We start from the raw sequence: 15,820 nt of genomic DNA, 5'->3' as shown, positions 1-15,820 counted from the left end.
ATGTCAGCAGCTGAAATGGAGAGGCAAGAAAATCAACTGGACAGAGAAAGGTTCTGCTGTTGGATCTGTGTGGATCTACTGGAGGATCCGGTGGCTACTGTCTGTGGACACAGCTACTGTAAGAGCTGTATTAACACCCACTGGGACAAAGAGGAGGAGAGAGGAAGCTACAGCTGTCCTCAGTGTAGACAGACCTTCACACCGAGGCCTGTCCTGGAGACAAACGCCATGTTAGCTGATTTAGTGGAGGAGCTGAAGAAGACTGGACTCCAAGCTGCTCCTGCTGATCACTGCTATGCTGCACCTGAAGATGTGGCCTGTGATTTCTGCACTGGGAGAAAACTGAAAGCTCTCAAGTCCTGTTTGAATTGTTTGGCCTCTTATTGTGAAAAACACCTCCAGCCTCATCTTCAGTCAGCTGCATTTAAGAAGCACAAGCTGGTGGAGCCCTCGGAGAAGCTCCAGGGGAACATCTGCTCTCGACACTACGAGGTGATGAAGATGTTCTGCCGCACTGATCAGCAGTGTTTCTGTTATCTCTGCTCTGTGGATGAACATAAAGGCCACGACACAGTGTCAGCTGCAGTAGAAAGGACTGAGAGGCAGAGAGAGCTCGGGCTGAGAAGACAAACAATCCAGCAGAGAGTCCAGGACACAGAGAAAGATGTGAAGCTGCTTCAACAGGAGGAGGAGGCCGTCAATGGCTCTGCTGATAAAGCAGTGGAGGACAGTGAGGAGATTTTCACTGAGCTGATCCGTCTGCTGGAGAAGAGAAGCTCTGATGTGGAGCAGCAGATCAGATCCCAGCAGGAAACTGAAGTGAGTCGAGTCAGAGAGAGACTGGAGCAGGAGATCAGTGAGCTGAAGAGGAAAGACCATGAACTGAAGCAGCTCTCAGACACAGAGGATCACAACCAGCTTCTACACAACTACCCCTCACTGTCACCACTCAGTGAATCTACACACTCATCCAGCATCAGGATCCGTCCTCTGAGGAACTTTGAGGAAGTGACAGCGGCTGTGTCACAGGTCAGAGGTCGACTACAGGACATTCTGAGTGAGACAGAGATTTTACAAATTGTGTCTCAAGTGGATGTTTTACTGCGACAACCAGAGCCAGAGACCAGAGCTGACTTCTTAAGATATTCACAGGAAATCACACTGGATCCAAACACAGCAGAAAGACGTCTGTTATTATCTGAGGGAAACAGAAAAGTAACAGGTATGAGAAAAGATCAGTTTTATTCCGATCACCCAGACAGATTCACTTATTGGCATCAGGTCCTGAGTATAGAGAGTCTGACTGGACGTTGTTACTTGGAGGTGAAGGTGGGGGTGTGGGGAGGAGTTGGTGTAGCAGTCACATACAAGAATATCAGCAGAGCAGGAGACTCACCTGAATGTGAATTTGGATTCAATGATAAATCTTGGTCATTATATTGCTATAGAAACAGTTATGCATTTTATCACAACCGCATCAAGACCCCAGTGTCAGGTCCTAGGTCCTACAGAGTAGGAGTGTACCTGGATCACAGTGCAGGTGTTCTGTCCTTCTACAGCGTCTCTGACACCATGACTCTCCTCCACAGAGTTCAGACCACATTCACTCAGCCTCTCTATGCTGGAGTTAGGCTTTATTATGATGGAGACACAGCTGAGTTCTGTAAACTCACAGAGACTCGAGACCTTAAAAGCAGAGTTTTAGATTCTGTGTGTAAATCTTTAACTTCTTTTTTCTCCATGTTTGTAACTTGCTCAATGGTCGTGGTGGTGACGTTTGTGATTTTCATCTACAAAAATTAAGAGGGACATGTGTCTTTTCATAACAAACAAATAAGTCTCTTGGATAGATATGCAGCTAGACCAAACAGGGAGCCTGCCATTTTGACTTTAATGGCTATTTTGGCCATTTTCCACATTTGTACTTTGACAAACTTGTCGTACGGCTCTTATCAGATCAACTTCAACTGCGTGTTTGATTACACGCCATCAAAACACGAGCTTCTGTATCTCTGGCATATTTGGTCCAATCGGGTCCAAACTTGACTTGTAAGACAAGAGTCCCGGCCTGAAGACATCTACACAGACAACATGACTTGAAATCACAGCGCCACCTACTGGCTACAGGAAGTGACATGTTTTATACTTTGATGCACTGCTCCTGGCTGCTTTGGATTGGACCATGGTCAGAATTGTTCTCAAATCGTGTAAACATTGATATGCGGCGATGGATCGTCCTTCACCGCATATCAATGACAAACTGTGCATTGTCCTATCACCACCAAACTGCTGTCTCATGATCAGAATCCACAGCTCTATGTGTCATTATTTCCTCAGTGTCATAGCGCCACCTCCTGAGTACTTTGTAAATCCACTCTGCATTATCCAACCAGCTCCGAACTACTGACTAACTACTCATAGCGCCACCTATTGATCAGTGTGAAAATTAAGTTGTTGTAACATTGACCAATTGACACAAAATTGCTCACGCTATATCATCGTCCCTACAGATATATTAGTCTGTACGTAATAATAGTGATTGCCCCACCTACTGGCAACAGGAAGTAAGCTTTGTTTTACAAATATCATTCGATTTACATAAAATGTTCACAATGTGATGTTCTATGTGATAGCGTGGACCGTAATGAGCAATTAGCAGGCAAGGTTCGACATCGCGTGATGGACGCAGGAAGTGAAGTGTTTAACCTTGCCGATGTGCGCAAAACCAAGCAACCACGTTAGTGCTACAACGTAGCCCTAGTCTTAAATTAAGACACTGTCAGTCTCTCATATTAAAATGGTTGTATCAAGCATCTATTTGGAAAAGTGAGATCCTCAGATGAGTTAACAAGGTGGAGCATCGTATGCAGACTACATGAATATTGTTTTTTAATTAATCAGGCAACAATTTATTAACAAAAATACAAATAATGACAAATAATTATTTTATTTCTTTCTAATCCAAGGTGAGACAAGTCATGTGTTTTGGTTGTTTGTGGTTCTTGACTCTAGGTTAAAGGTCACCGGTTTCCATTCACACTCATTTGTTGAAAGGCCTCTGGAGGTTACATCTCTTTAAAAGCTGCTATCGTCTGTCAGGCGTTGTGATCTCTGCAGAAACTGACCGTCTCCAGAGCCCTTTGAGATTTTCCTGAAATAAACCTGGGTCAAAACACCACCGTAACTAGCTACACAGCACATGGCAGTGATCTCATGTCCCTTTATGAAGACACATTCAAATTCAATAGATCTGCACCAAATTGCACACACTCAGATATCAGATAGGATTTTAAGATTCAAGATCCAGGAGTTATTCTCTGAAATGTTTGAGATAAATCAAATGTGTTCTTTCCTTCTTTCCACCAAGTTTTGTGATAATCTGTCCAATTGCTTTTGCTCAATCCTGCAAATTACAACCAAACAATCAAATACAGACAAAAACATTTCCTCCTTGATGGTAATACAATAACAAACATACTCTACACAGATGAGACTATGGGAGTAAATCTATTTTTGTGATTTAGTTAAATCCTTATTTAGTTTTTCTGGGTGCAAAAGTGTAATTGAATATCTCCCTCATTATTAAACATCACTAATTGAAGCCTCACATCTACATTATATACGACAATTTATGATGGAGGACTTCAGGTTCTATCCATTCTTTTTCTATTAGCTTTACACTCCAGGAACTCTGTCCAATAACGGGGTCTCCAGCTGCCTACATCCTCCTTCCCGTTCTCTCACTCTCACTTCCTCACCTGTCAGAGGTGGAATGTCGCTGGCGGACACCGTCCTCCTGGGTCGGACTCTGAGCAGATGAGCGACGCTCCGTCAAAATGTTTCCTGTTCAGAAAGCAGCTTGAAACAAGCAGACAGCAGCAGATATGATGCAGGACATTCGTTAAATGAAATGCTGCATGATAGACGTTGAACACTGAATAGTAACTATTCTTACAGGATGGTTTCTTAAATGAAGAGAAGGAAATAGTCTTGTTTTCATCGGGCTCAACTTCTCTTATTCTGTTTCTCCTTTTTTCTTTTACCAGCTACGTTTTATGTTTGAAACCTTAAGAAACAGAAACATCTCTGAAACCTGCAGCAAATCTTTCTTGGGGAATTCACTCGGCCTGTTATTCTATTGTAAAATGGAAACTTTGGCTGCAGGGAGCTGTGAAAACAAGTTGAATTGACATTAACACGTGATGATCAATGATGTTTTCACATTCTTAAATTGTTAATATTTGAGACGTGCGTCATTAGAAATAATTTGAAAGTAAACAGGTGGAAACAGTTGGAGACTATTAGACTCATAAAAGCTGCAGATGTAGAAACACAAGAGATTACAGACTGTGCAGTTGAACGTAATAACTAATCATAAGAAACACTATTTAACTTTCATTTTTCCACAGTTGTGTTCTTTCATTTACACGGAGAAGTTAGTGTAGAATCTCAAGTCCTCTCCTCAGGAAGCAGAGGTTCTGTGGATCCGCTCTGTCCGGGTCTGCTCTCCTCTGTGGCCGATCCTCATGGAACAGTTCCAGCTCGCAGCAGGAAAGGAAGTGGCTCTCAGGGGCCATGCTCAATTCGCCCTCTACTGGGCGGAAGTCAGGCCTCAATGAGGCCATCGGTGGAATAGGTCACGCTGGCAGAACGCACCAGAGTTCACATCCTCTCATTAGACTGCAATGCTTTCAACATCCCTTCACTGGAGAAACGCTAAGTCAGGGAAATTGCTCTGAATGACACTTGTGATGAAACAGGCTCACGGTGATGGGATTGTGCAAGTGTTGTCAGGTAGAGAGGGTGTGTGTGTGTGTGTGTGTGGGTGTGTGTTGTCTTAACTGTTCTCCTCATACCGATGCACATCGCACACACGCACACTGCTTGTGTAACGTATCAGTTTTCACCATGTGCCGAAGACGTACAGATTCTCAGCTGCTCCCGAGCGAAGTGGGGCCGAGATGTTCAGGTTGTTGTGTTGTGATACGATTCGATCAGTGAGTCGGCAGAAAGACACCGAGCTCGTCCGACCCCGTTCCTCAGAGAAACTGTCCAATAAAGATGTTTATTGTTTGAAATATGATGCAAATATAGATTTTATTGTTTGTGAATAAAATATTTTAATATGGGGTGACCATGGCTTTGAACTGTGTGAAGGCAATGATCTTTAAGATCAGATTATTGACAATAAGCGTCTTTTTTCCTGGTAAAGTGCAAATGTTACAAACTTCTGGACTCGAGGTAGAAACACACAACGCAAACGAACAACTCAACAAACAAGCTAGAAACTTTATTTGTTAAAACAAGTATATAGAGTTGCTGTATTACATTTTCTGATGGATTGTGGTTTTCGTACATTTACCAACAGTGGTTTAGAAAGGCAACTCCTACTGGAAACAATGGCATATGTATACAATACAAATAAGCAAATATATCAAAATCAATTTTACAACTTTTGTAGCAACCAATGTTTTCTATTGGTGTGCCATAGTGCAAACTGTGTTGATGTAAGACAGAGTTTAAGCATGATCTCAACATTCATTCATCCGAACAACCCAGTTTCTCTGTCTTAAACACATTTTCATTTGTAGGCTGCATTCCTTGTGCCTTCAGTTCAAGTCCTTCTGTCCAGTCGTGTGAATTTACAATCAGAATCATTCAAGTGTATTGGGCAGGTCTGGCTCTGCGGGTGGAACGGGATTGTGACTGAGAGAGAGAATGCTACTTGGTTGGGTTTGTGTGTCTGGAACATGTTTGTGTGTCCGTGTATAGCATCTCAGGAGTGATCGACACCTCCACATCGCACGCAGCTCCATGCGTTAGTAATCAGAACAGAGAATGAATTAGTTCAAGCCAGTAAAGAAAAGGAAAAAAAAATGTCATGTGTCTAATTTTCCAAAATTTTGCTAGTACGTTTTTTTTTATTATTCAGCTCCTACGAACCTACGCGGACTCGAACGTGTTCTACCGGAGTGAGATACTGCTCTGAATCTCCAGTTCGGTTTTTTCCAAGCCCTCTTCAAAAAGTCCTTGAGGATTCTCGGTTTTCGCTCTGAAAACACAACTCGAAACAAAAATGATCACAAACAGCTTATAGCGAAACGTGTACGAGCTTGTATGTTGACTATGAGTGGAGTGGAGTCGACGGCATGTGAGTATAATCTGTCAGCACGTTTGTATAAAGGGAGAGAACAGTTTGAATAGCCTCGATGGTTTCTGTCTACATTCGTTTCCGACGCGCAGCATGTGTGTGCGTACGTGTTTACGTGTGTTCCTGTAATTGTTCTGACTTCAAGCCTCTATGGCTACGACCTCACAGGTAGAGAGAGAGAGAAAGGAGCTATGCCGGTTGTGAAAGCGCTGCCCTGCAGGAAAGGTCGGGCTGGTTGTGGCCTCTACTCTGGTTCTACTGCACCATGTTCTGGAGGAAAGCATTGGAACTGGTGGATTGGTTGTGTCAACAAGTCTGAAGGTGGAGGCCGGGGGGGGGTGAGCCACTGCGCCGCCCCCCCCCCCCCCCTACCACCACCACCACCCCCCCCCCCCCGTCCTCCCGATGCTCTCCGTCCCGACTCAAGAGCATCCACAGCGGTCCACCACCATGGAGGGGATCTTGCCGTAGATGATCTGCTCCTTGCGGTTAAAGTAGAGCATGTTGATGGGCGACATCTTGGTGGGGGTGCAGCAGGGGCCCGCGGTCCCTCGGGGGTTGGCCTTGTTCACCAGGTGGGTGTGGGGATACTTCTGCAGGTGCATGTACTCACACTCCCCAGAGCAATAGTTGGCCTTGTAGCGCTTGGGGGCAATAATCCAGTCCCAGCCAAAGTCTTCAAAGTCCACGGTGAGCGGGTAGCGGCAGCACCGGGTCTCCGGGGAGTTCTCGTCACAGTCCAGGCCGGCGTCTCTCCGGACTCGCCTCGGGCCCTCGGAGATCTTCACCTCCATGAACGGTTGCTGCAATGACAGAGCGCGTGTTAGGACTGGAAGTTAGAGAGCCAGACGGCAGTGGTGGATTTGAAATCATGTAATCCGCTGCTCTCGACCCCTGAAGCCGGGTTTCAAACATGGCACGATAATATTATGAAACTTTGAGTTTTAAAAGGAAATCAAATCATCTGACGGTTGGTTAACCACAGCCGCTGATGTATTCTAATTGCCCCTGATGCCCGGTGCCAGTGCTTGAGCTCTGTGATGTGTGTTTGTCACTGATAGTGGCAGTGTGTGTGTGTGTGTGTGTGTGAAGGCAATTACTCTGATTTACACAGTCACACAGAATACTTTAAGGAATGTGAAGCAGGTGAACTTTTACGTAACAAGGCAGTAGGACTTGAGGTTACTGTGGCTGCAGGTGCACACGCCTGCCTGCACACTGGGTCCATTACAGCTCTCAAAAGTCTTTCATATCTTAATTCCTTCTTCCGAGCGGCCGAGTGTTTCACCACCTGCTGATCCTGCACAGTCTCCCTGCACCCTGCAGCCTCCGGAGGCCTGAGGCTCACAAAACTCAAACCCACTTGGAACCTGACTTTTTAAAGAACACGTTGTGGCTTCTGTCACTTGTACTGACACGTGCACCCCCACTAGCATCCGATCTTGAAGGTGGATCATGATCTTACTGGCTGCTGACCAGAGACTGATTGACATATGTATTGAAGTTATCCTTTAAAATGTTTACCCTCATCGATGCTGCTAAAACCTTTATCCTGATGATGTTTTCCTACACTTGACATCTATTGCACTTCTGTCCATCCTGGGAGACGGATCCTCACATGTGTCTCTGAGGTTTCTACGTATTTTCACCCTGTCAAAAGGGTTTTTAGTATACTGGGAAACTTCACAACTTTCAACGGGTCTTTAACAAAGCTCCAAATTAAATTTGCAGAAATTGCTTTATGTGTGGCCAGGACTTGGAAGTCTGCTTCCCCGACTCTCATAGACCGATGGTCTGTGGAAATGAACAGTTTTATTCCTCTTGAAAAGACTACATATAGTCTCAGAAAGAAATATAAGTTATTTTTGAAAATCTGGCAGCCTTATTTGGAGTACATGGATACACCACCAACGGAACCATAGGACTGTAACTATTTGGAGCTCTGAATTACATTATTTACTGTGTCATTGCGGTATTTCTCTGTGATGTGTCATCCCATGCACCAACTTTTTTTTTTTTTTTTGATTTCTCTTTGGTTGGGGGGAATTATTTATTTTATTTATTTAATTAGTTTTATTTCATCTATGTGTGGAATTTTTTTAATTTTGTTATGTAATTTTCTGTAATGTTTAATGTAGAGTGTTCTGTTCTCTTACATTGTGAAAATATTTTGAAAAATAAAATATTCTAAAAAAAAAAAAAAAAAAGGGGTTTTAGTAGTTTGTCCTGACTCTTGCTGAGGGTTAAGGACAGAGGATGTCTCACCATGTTAAAGCCCTATGAGACGAATTGTGATTTGTGAATATGGGCTATACAAACAGTGGTGGGAAGTAACGAAGTAGAAATACTTTGTTAGTGTACTTAAGTAGATTTTTCACATATCTGTACTTTACTTGAGTATTTATTTTCCTGACAACTTTTTACTTTTACTCGTTACATTTGAACAAAAATATCTGTACTTTCTACTTCTTACATTCTCAAAACTGGCTCGTTACTTGAGCAGCGGAGGTTGACGCAGCACGCACGCCTCTCTCTCTCTCTCTCTCTCTATCTCTCTCTCTCATCTAGGGTTCAATTTGTAAAATAATACATTATATTCATATTGTTGTTATAATTTTTCAGTCAGTTGAGATAAATCTTGAGGAGAAACATTTTGGTTTGTTTTGTGTCTGTATAGGCCTACTATAAAAAGCACTTTGCATTTTTAATTTTTGTACTTGTACTTTTACTTTTGATACTTAAGTACATTTCAACACCAGATACTTTTGATACTTAAGTACTTTTAATATGAGTTACTCTAAGACTTTTACTCAAGTCATTTTCTGACGGGTGACTTCTACTTTTACCGGAGTCACTTTCAGGTAAGATATCTGTACATTTACTCAAGTATGGCTTTCAAGTACTTTATACACCACTGTATACAATTAAAATCTAATTGATTGATTGACTCTTCCCTGCAGTTATCACTCTCTCTGTGTGTTCTGTGTGGAGTCCTCTCACCAGTCCTTCCTCCCCGGGGCCCGTGGAGGTCACGGCCAGGTCGTTGCCCCTGGAGTCGAAGGCGTTGATCTCGATGCCCCAGTTGGTCTCCGGCTGCCGCAGCCACACGCTCAGCACCTGCTTGACGTCGATACTCTGCCAGGAGCTGACCCCGGCGTTCACGTCGATCTTCAGGGACCGGATCCGTATGTGCCGACCCCCCTCCGTGACCGGCATGAGGCGAGAGATCTGCAGGAACACGGTGGTCGCCTCGGCCGAGGGTCGCAAGTGGACCCAGAGCTGCGCACGCACGATGCGAGTGGCCGTGAACTTCTGGGTGAAAGAGAAGAAGCAGCACTTGGGCTCCGAGTCCACCTGGACGATGGGTTCAGCTGCAGAGGAACAGAGAGGAACAAATAAATATACATGTGTAAATAAAATGTATAAAACCCCCAGAAATGAAATGAAATAAATCCACTACGTTATGACCAAAATGTACTGATCTTTGTTAAGTGTTAGTAATCATATTTATCCTCATTTCTAAGAAACTTAATATAATAATAAACCGACATCTATCCTCTATCCTCTGCCCCGCTTGAAATATGATGCAAATATAGATTTTATTGTTTGTGAATAGAATATTTTATTATGGGGTGACCATGGCTTTAAACTGTGTAAAACACAATGATCCTAAAGATCAGATTATTGACAATAAGCGTCTTTTCTTCTGGTAAAGTGCAAATGTTACAAACTTCTGGATTCGAGGCAGAAACACACAACGCAAACGAACAACTCAACAAACTTTATTTGTTAAAACAAGTATATATAGAGTTGCTGTATATCATTTTCTGATGGATTGTGGTTTTCGTACATTTACCAACAGTGGTTTAGAAAGGCAACTCCTACTGGAAACAATGGCATATGTATACAATACAAATAAACAAATGTATCAAAATCAATTTTGCAACATTTGTAGCAACCAATGTTTTCTATTGGTGTGCCATAGTGCAAACTGTGTTGATGTAAGACATGTTCTCATCTTCCTAAAATACAGTGGTGGGCAGTAACGAGGTAGAAATACTTTGTTTCTGTACTTAAGTAGATTTTTCACGTATCTGTACTTTACTTGAGTGTTTCTTTTCCTGACGACTTTGTACTTTTACTCGTTACATTTGAACAAAAATATGTGTACTTTCTACTTCTTACATTCTCATACTGGCTCGTTACTTGAGCAGCGGAGGTTGGTTCTCTCTCTCTCTCTCTCTCTCTCTCTGTCTCTCTCTCTGTCTCTCTCTCTCTCTCATCTACGGTTCAACATTTTTACATTATATACATTATATTCATATTGTTGTTATAATTTTTCAGTCAGTTGAGATAAATCTTGAGGAGAAACATTTTGGGATGTTTTGTGTCTGTATAGGCCTACTATAAAAAGCACTTTGCATTTTTAATTTTGGTACTTGTACTTTTACTTTTGATACTTAAGTACATTTCAACACCAGATACTTTTGATACTTAAGTACTTTTAATATGAGCTACTTTAAGACTTTTTTAACTCATTTTCTGACGGGTGACTTCTACTTTTACCGAAGTCACTTTCAGGTAAGATATCTGTACTTTTACTCAAGTATGGCTTTCAAGTACTTTATACACCACTATAGCTAAAATATATAAAAGTGAAATAAAAAAACTCACGTTCCAGGGCCATCATCATGATGGTCTCCGTGATGGCGTGCTCATCATCCTCCTCCATCACCACCACCCGGTTGTCGTCTCCCAGCACGTCGTACTGGTCGAGGAGCTGCTGCAGCGGCGGCGCTTTGGGCAGCAGCTGCTTCACCACGTCCCGGCTGATGTTCGGAGCTTCCTTCATCCGCAGCTTGCTGAGGATCTGGGACTTGATGGCGTTCAGCCTCATGCTCTTGATCTGCTGCCGGACCTCGCAGGTGGCGCAGGGCTCCGGCTCCTCCGGGTTGCTGGCTCCTCCAGGCTGCTGCTGGTGCTGCTGGAGGTGGAGGGTCTCCTGCAGCTCGCTGAGGACCACTGGTCCCACCGCCACCAGGAAGGTGAGGTAGAGCACGAAGTGGGACATGGGATGCATTGTGTGTGTCTGCTGGGAAGCTTTGGTTTCAGGGACAGAAACAAACGGAACAGATCCCCCGGTGCTTGCGTGCGTGCGTGCGTGCTCTGATAGGCATCATACTTTATTAGCGCACACCTTTTTATACTCCAACTTTAGCCGCTTTTTGTGTCGTCAAAAACTATGATTGGCTGGACGGGCAACAATGACTTTTAAACCGACTGACTTGAAAAACTTTTTTTTTTTCCCCAACTGTCAAAACCATAAAGGGACGAGGAGCGTGAACCGAGCGTGGCCACAGATGGAGAGTCGCTTGTCTTACGAGGATTGCGCAATGGATTGGGTGGGGGGGTTGGGGGGTGCAGACTTTAGTGTTATTTACTGGTCCGATCTCAAGTTGTCCCAAACAAACAATGAACTATCCCATGTTTTATAAAAATCCAGATAATACACTTTCAATCAAAGCAGGATTCTCTTTGAAAGTTGATAAGGCTTTATGTGTTTTTAAATAGATTGTATCATAACGTAATAAGCTGATGTGACAGGTCCCTCATGTGTGTGTGTCTCTCTGTGTGTGTGTGTTTGTGTTTGTGTTTCGATTCCTTTGAGCATCAAATTAATTTCACCCACAAGAAGAAATCAAAATTATAATTGTATTCAACACCAGTCAAATCATATCAGTTTGTTCTAATAACAGGTTTCTTAGATTATCATTTATTTACCATTCAAATATTATCAGAATAAAATGCATATTCTTCACATTTGGCATTTCAATCACTAATCAACGGAGATGAAGAGAATCCTTAATCCGAGATTTGTCCAAAATCCTTGTAGGTGAAAACTGGTTTTAACACCTGAGAGGATAGCGCCATCGTGTGGCGGGTTAGAGACTAGAACACCATCAGCAGAGTTCATCAGATTTATTATAAAAGAAGGAAAAAAGCAAAAAATTAAACACATTAAATACTAATAACAAAATAGGTAGGTAGATAGATAGATAGATAGATAGATAGATAGATAGATAGATAGATAGATAGATAGATAGATAGATAGATAGATAGATAGATAGATAGATAGATAGATAGATAGATAGATAGATAGATAGATAGATAGATAGATAGATAGATAGATGGATAGATAGATAGATGGTGGATGGATTGATAGATGGATAGATGGATGGATGGATAGATGGATAGTTGCATAGATAAATAGATAGATAGATAGATAGATAGATAGATAGATAGATAGATAGATAGATAGATAGATAGATAGATAGATAGATGGATGGATGGATGGATGGATGGATGGATGGATGGATGGATGGATGGATGGATGGATGGATGGATGGATGGAGAGAGAGAGAGAGATAGATAGATAGATAGATAGATAGATAGATAGATAGATAGATAGATAGATAGATAGATAGATAGATAGATAGATAGATAGATAGATAGATGGTTATATAGATATAGATAGATAGATAGATAGATAGATAGATAGATAGATAGAAAGAGTGAGTGAGTCACTGACCGAGTTCCTCCAGAAGAGGGCGCTGTTAGCTCGTTGTTGATTTGCAGATGGTCATGTGCTCTAAATTAAAGTTGAAAATTTCTATTTACACTTCCCAAGTCACTACTTCCAATGAATAATAATAATAATGGTGACAATAATTATAATATGACTAATTATCCTAAATAAGAATAATAAACTTTAAACAGCACTTATTTGAACAAAATTAAATAACAGTAGCATGCATATTTTATATATAATATATTTTAAGCATTGATTTGAAAACAGCTACAAAATCTTTTTAGTTAATAAATTCCATTTCTTTTTATGTAAATTTTGATTCCACTCTTTTTCTTCAGTTCCTCAGGAGATAGTGGTCCTCCCTGGTTGGGCTGTGAGTCTGAGAGTCTGGCCACCAGGCGGCGGTGTTGCAGCAGCAGCAGCAGAGCAGCTCATCCCCGTCCAGTGTCGCTGCTGAAGCTCCAGAGCTGAGATCTGCTCCCAGTGAGGAGGAGGCTTCTCCCAGGCTCTCTCTCCTCCTCTGGGCTCCATCCCTCCTCTCACCACCAGGGCTCCGCTGCGGACACACACATCCCCACCGAGCTGCTGCAACTTGGACAACACGTTTCTTCTTCTCCTCCTCTTCGCGTCTTTCTCCCCAAATCGCTCCGGTGGAAGTTGAGGTCGCTGCTGATGCTGTTCGAGGAGGAGCTGGGAACCAGAAGATCCGACACCAGGTGATCGACCTTGGCTTATTTTTATGGTTATTATCATTTTCATGTTGAGGGCAATGAGGGACAAACCTGAGGCTTATGTCACAATCTGGTAAATCTGGCACCACAGTGTTTCCTGTGGATCTGACTCAAATATATAATAATAATAATGTCAATTTAATAAGTAGAAGCTCCACTGATTTGTTATTGTTCATGTAAACCAGTGTATTCCAGGAGCCATGTGTCTGACTGACAGCTCAGGGATTCTCTCACACTGACTGAGACACATCAGAGTCATTTCACATGATTCTCTTCATAGTAACACCACCAGGAGGAGGAGGAGGAGGAGGAGGAGGAGGAGGAGGAGGAGGAGGAGGAGGAGGAGGAGGAGGAGGAGGAGGATGTAGTGGCAGCTCCACAGTGTTGACATGTGCTCCTCCAGTGCTGCTGCTCACAGGGAGACTCCCCTCTCAGCATGAATCATGCATGGCCAGCTGCGTGTTGTTGTGGACGCCGGCGTGCACATGTCTCCTCCTGGGCTCAGCCGAGGCCCCGGGGTCCGAGGAGGAGGAGAGGAGGAGGAGAGGAGGAGGAGAGGAGGAGGAGCTGTCGCTGTGGATCAGGCTCGGCCGCCGTGGTGGAGGAACAGATGGGAGGAGGCCGGCTTACACAGCATCAGGACGTCCAGGCCACAGACAGATCTCTGGGACCTGCTGCACAACACAGGCCGAGGGGATTGAGTCATAAAACACTGTGAAGCAGAGGGAGGGGTGTGGGGTGTGGTGGGGGGGGCCTGTAGGAGTGGCACCTTGACCCCGAGGTCACGAAGCTGCCGCTGCCACACGTGGACGTCACCGGCAGACGTTTCCTCAGTTGCTGCCATCTGGTATTTGGGTTAGCGAGGGAAAAACAAATCACTGAAATCCCCCCCCCTCTCTCTCTCTCTCTCCCCCTGTCTCTCTCTCTCTCTCTGCAGTTGAGGATGGGCCTCCAAGCCGCTCGCCGCCCGGCTCTCTCCGACGCCCTCTGATCGGAGCCCACGCTGCCCCCTGGGACACGGGAGGCAGTGGGAGTGGATGCTTTTGGCTTCTGGGTTGTTCACGACCGCTCGCTGAGATGAAACCACAGACGTACGAGTTGCAGATCTGACCGAAAAGACTCTCTCACCTCGCCGCTGCACGCCACACGCCACACGCCTCCCATGCTACACCGCCAAGAGCATGGGGTGCGTCAAATCCAAGAGGAGTGACGCTGGGGCCAAGCATGCAAACTCCACAGAGAAGACGGGCGGCGGATCCCGGGGCGAGAAGGCCTACCTGGTCCCCTCGGAGATGGGCGTGGCCGAGGTCAGCCCGGTGCTGCTGGAGTACGCCCACAGGCTGTCGGAGGAGATCGTGGCCCGGGCCGTGCAGCAGTGGGTGGAGGTCGACTGCCGCTACAGCGACATCCCTTACATCGAGTGTGACGTGCCATGACAGGGGGCGCCGGGTCACGTGGACGAGGCCGGGTTGAGCCGAGAGGTCGGAGGTCGACGGTCTCACACACATTTGTTCAGAGTGAATCATTCCGGCGTCTACCTGCTGCCAGCGGGAATATGAACGAGCTGCCAGTAATTCAGATTTGACCTCTTTTCCAGAATTGGATTATACTGGGAGAGCGCTGTAAAGCCCTGGTGCTGGGCGACCACAGCACTCTGATCCTGCCCATGTTTGTGTGATTATCTGTTTTTCAAAGCTGGAGCCTGACAGAGCAGAGCATCTTCAGCTGGAATATCGTCTTTCCTCGGACCCTATCCCCCCCCCCCCCCCCCCTCTGCCTGGCTGGTTTATGATGCAAAGCAAGATATTTTCCTGGAATCATAATGTTCCTCTTTGCCGGTGAAAGTCTATCCCGTCCATTGATGCTGCACCGGCGGGGGGGGGCCAAGGCTGGCTCTTCTTACGGAGGAAGTTATTAATAGATCCCTTCATCGGGTGAAGTTTGAAAACCTCCACCCGTCTCTCCAGACCCTGAACACACCATCCTTCTGGTCCTTCTGGCTGGAGCTCTTTCCCTGTAATGGCCTCCCCGGAGATCCTGTGGCAGGAGCATCCTCCTCAGCTCAGTCCCCCCCCCCGACCCACTGTCATTAGGCAGCCTCGACCGCAGCCCCTCCATCCACCGGGACCTTCCTCATAACAATGTGTACACACTTGTATTTCCTGCACTCCAGGATGTTCTGTGCACACAAGTCGGAGTTTAAGAACTCGGACTCGGAGCAAAGCAAATCAACGCAGGAGGAATCGACACTTTTAAGAAAAGGATTTACCGAAAAGTTAAAAACATTTGAACAAAACAAGCGACTCCAGGGTTTTCTGCTAAAATGTTGTAATGTGTCAACGCTGTGAT

General features: G+C 44.6%; 3 protein-coding genes across 3 annotated transcripts; 2 read left to right on the top strand and 1 right to left on the bottom strand.

Annotated features, from left to right (window-relative positions):
* LOC133022038 (tripartite motif-containing protein 16-like) lies at positions 1-1,803 on the top strand. The gene has a single exon (XM_061089054.1). It carries the CDS (start codon positions 1-3, stop codon positions 1,801-1,803), a length of 1,803 nt encoding a protein of 600 aa, XP_060945037.1.
* Positions 1,804-6,573: 4,770 nt separating this feature from the next.
* Positions 6,574-11,231, bottom strand: mstnb (myostatin b). The gene is made up of 3 exons (XM_061088605.1): positions 10,826-11,231; positions 9,152-9,522; positions 6,574-6,954 (listed from the first exon to the last, which is right to left on the bottom strand). The coding sequence occupies exons 1-3, from the start codon at positions 11,229-11,231 to the stop codon at positions 6,574-6,576; spliced, it is 1,158 nt and encodes a 385-aa protein (XP_060944588.1).
* Positions 11,232-13,218: 1,987 nt separating this feature from the next.
* Positions 13,219-15,228, top strand: LOC133021338 (small membrane A-kinase anchor protein-like). Its single transcript, XM_061088132.1, has 2 exons — positions 13,219-13,456; positions 14,409-15,228. Exon 2 carries the CDS (start codon positions 14,653-14,655, stop codon positions 14,905-14,907), a length of 255 nt encoding a protein of 84 aa, XP_060944115.1. The 5' UTR covers positions 13,219-13,456; positions 14,409-14,652; the 3' UTR covers positions 14,908-15,228.
* The last annotated feature ends 592 nt before the right edge of the window (positions 15,229-15,820 follow it).

The sequence above is a fragment of the Limanda limanda genome, chromosome 16, assembly GCF_963576545.1.
Source record: "Limanda limanda chromosome 16, fLimLim1.1, whole genome shotgun sequence".
Classification (NCBI taxonomy): Eukaryota; Metazoa; Chordata; class Actinopteri; order Pleuronectiformes; family Pleuronectidae; genus Limanda; species Limanda limanda.
Note: the sequence above shows the minus strand (reverse complement) of the source record. Positions and strands in the feature narration are given on the sequence as shown.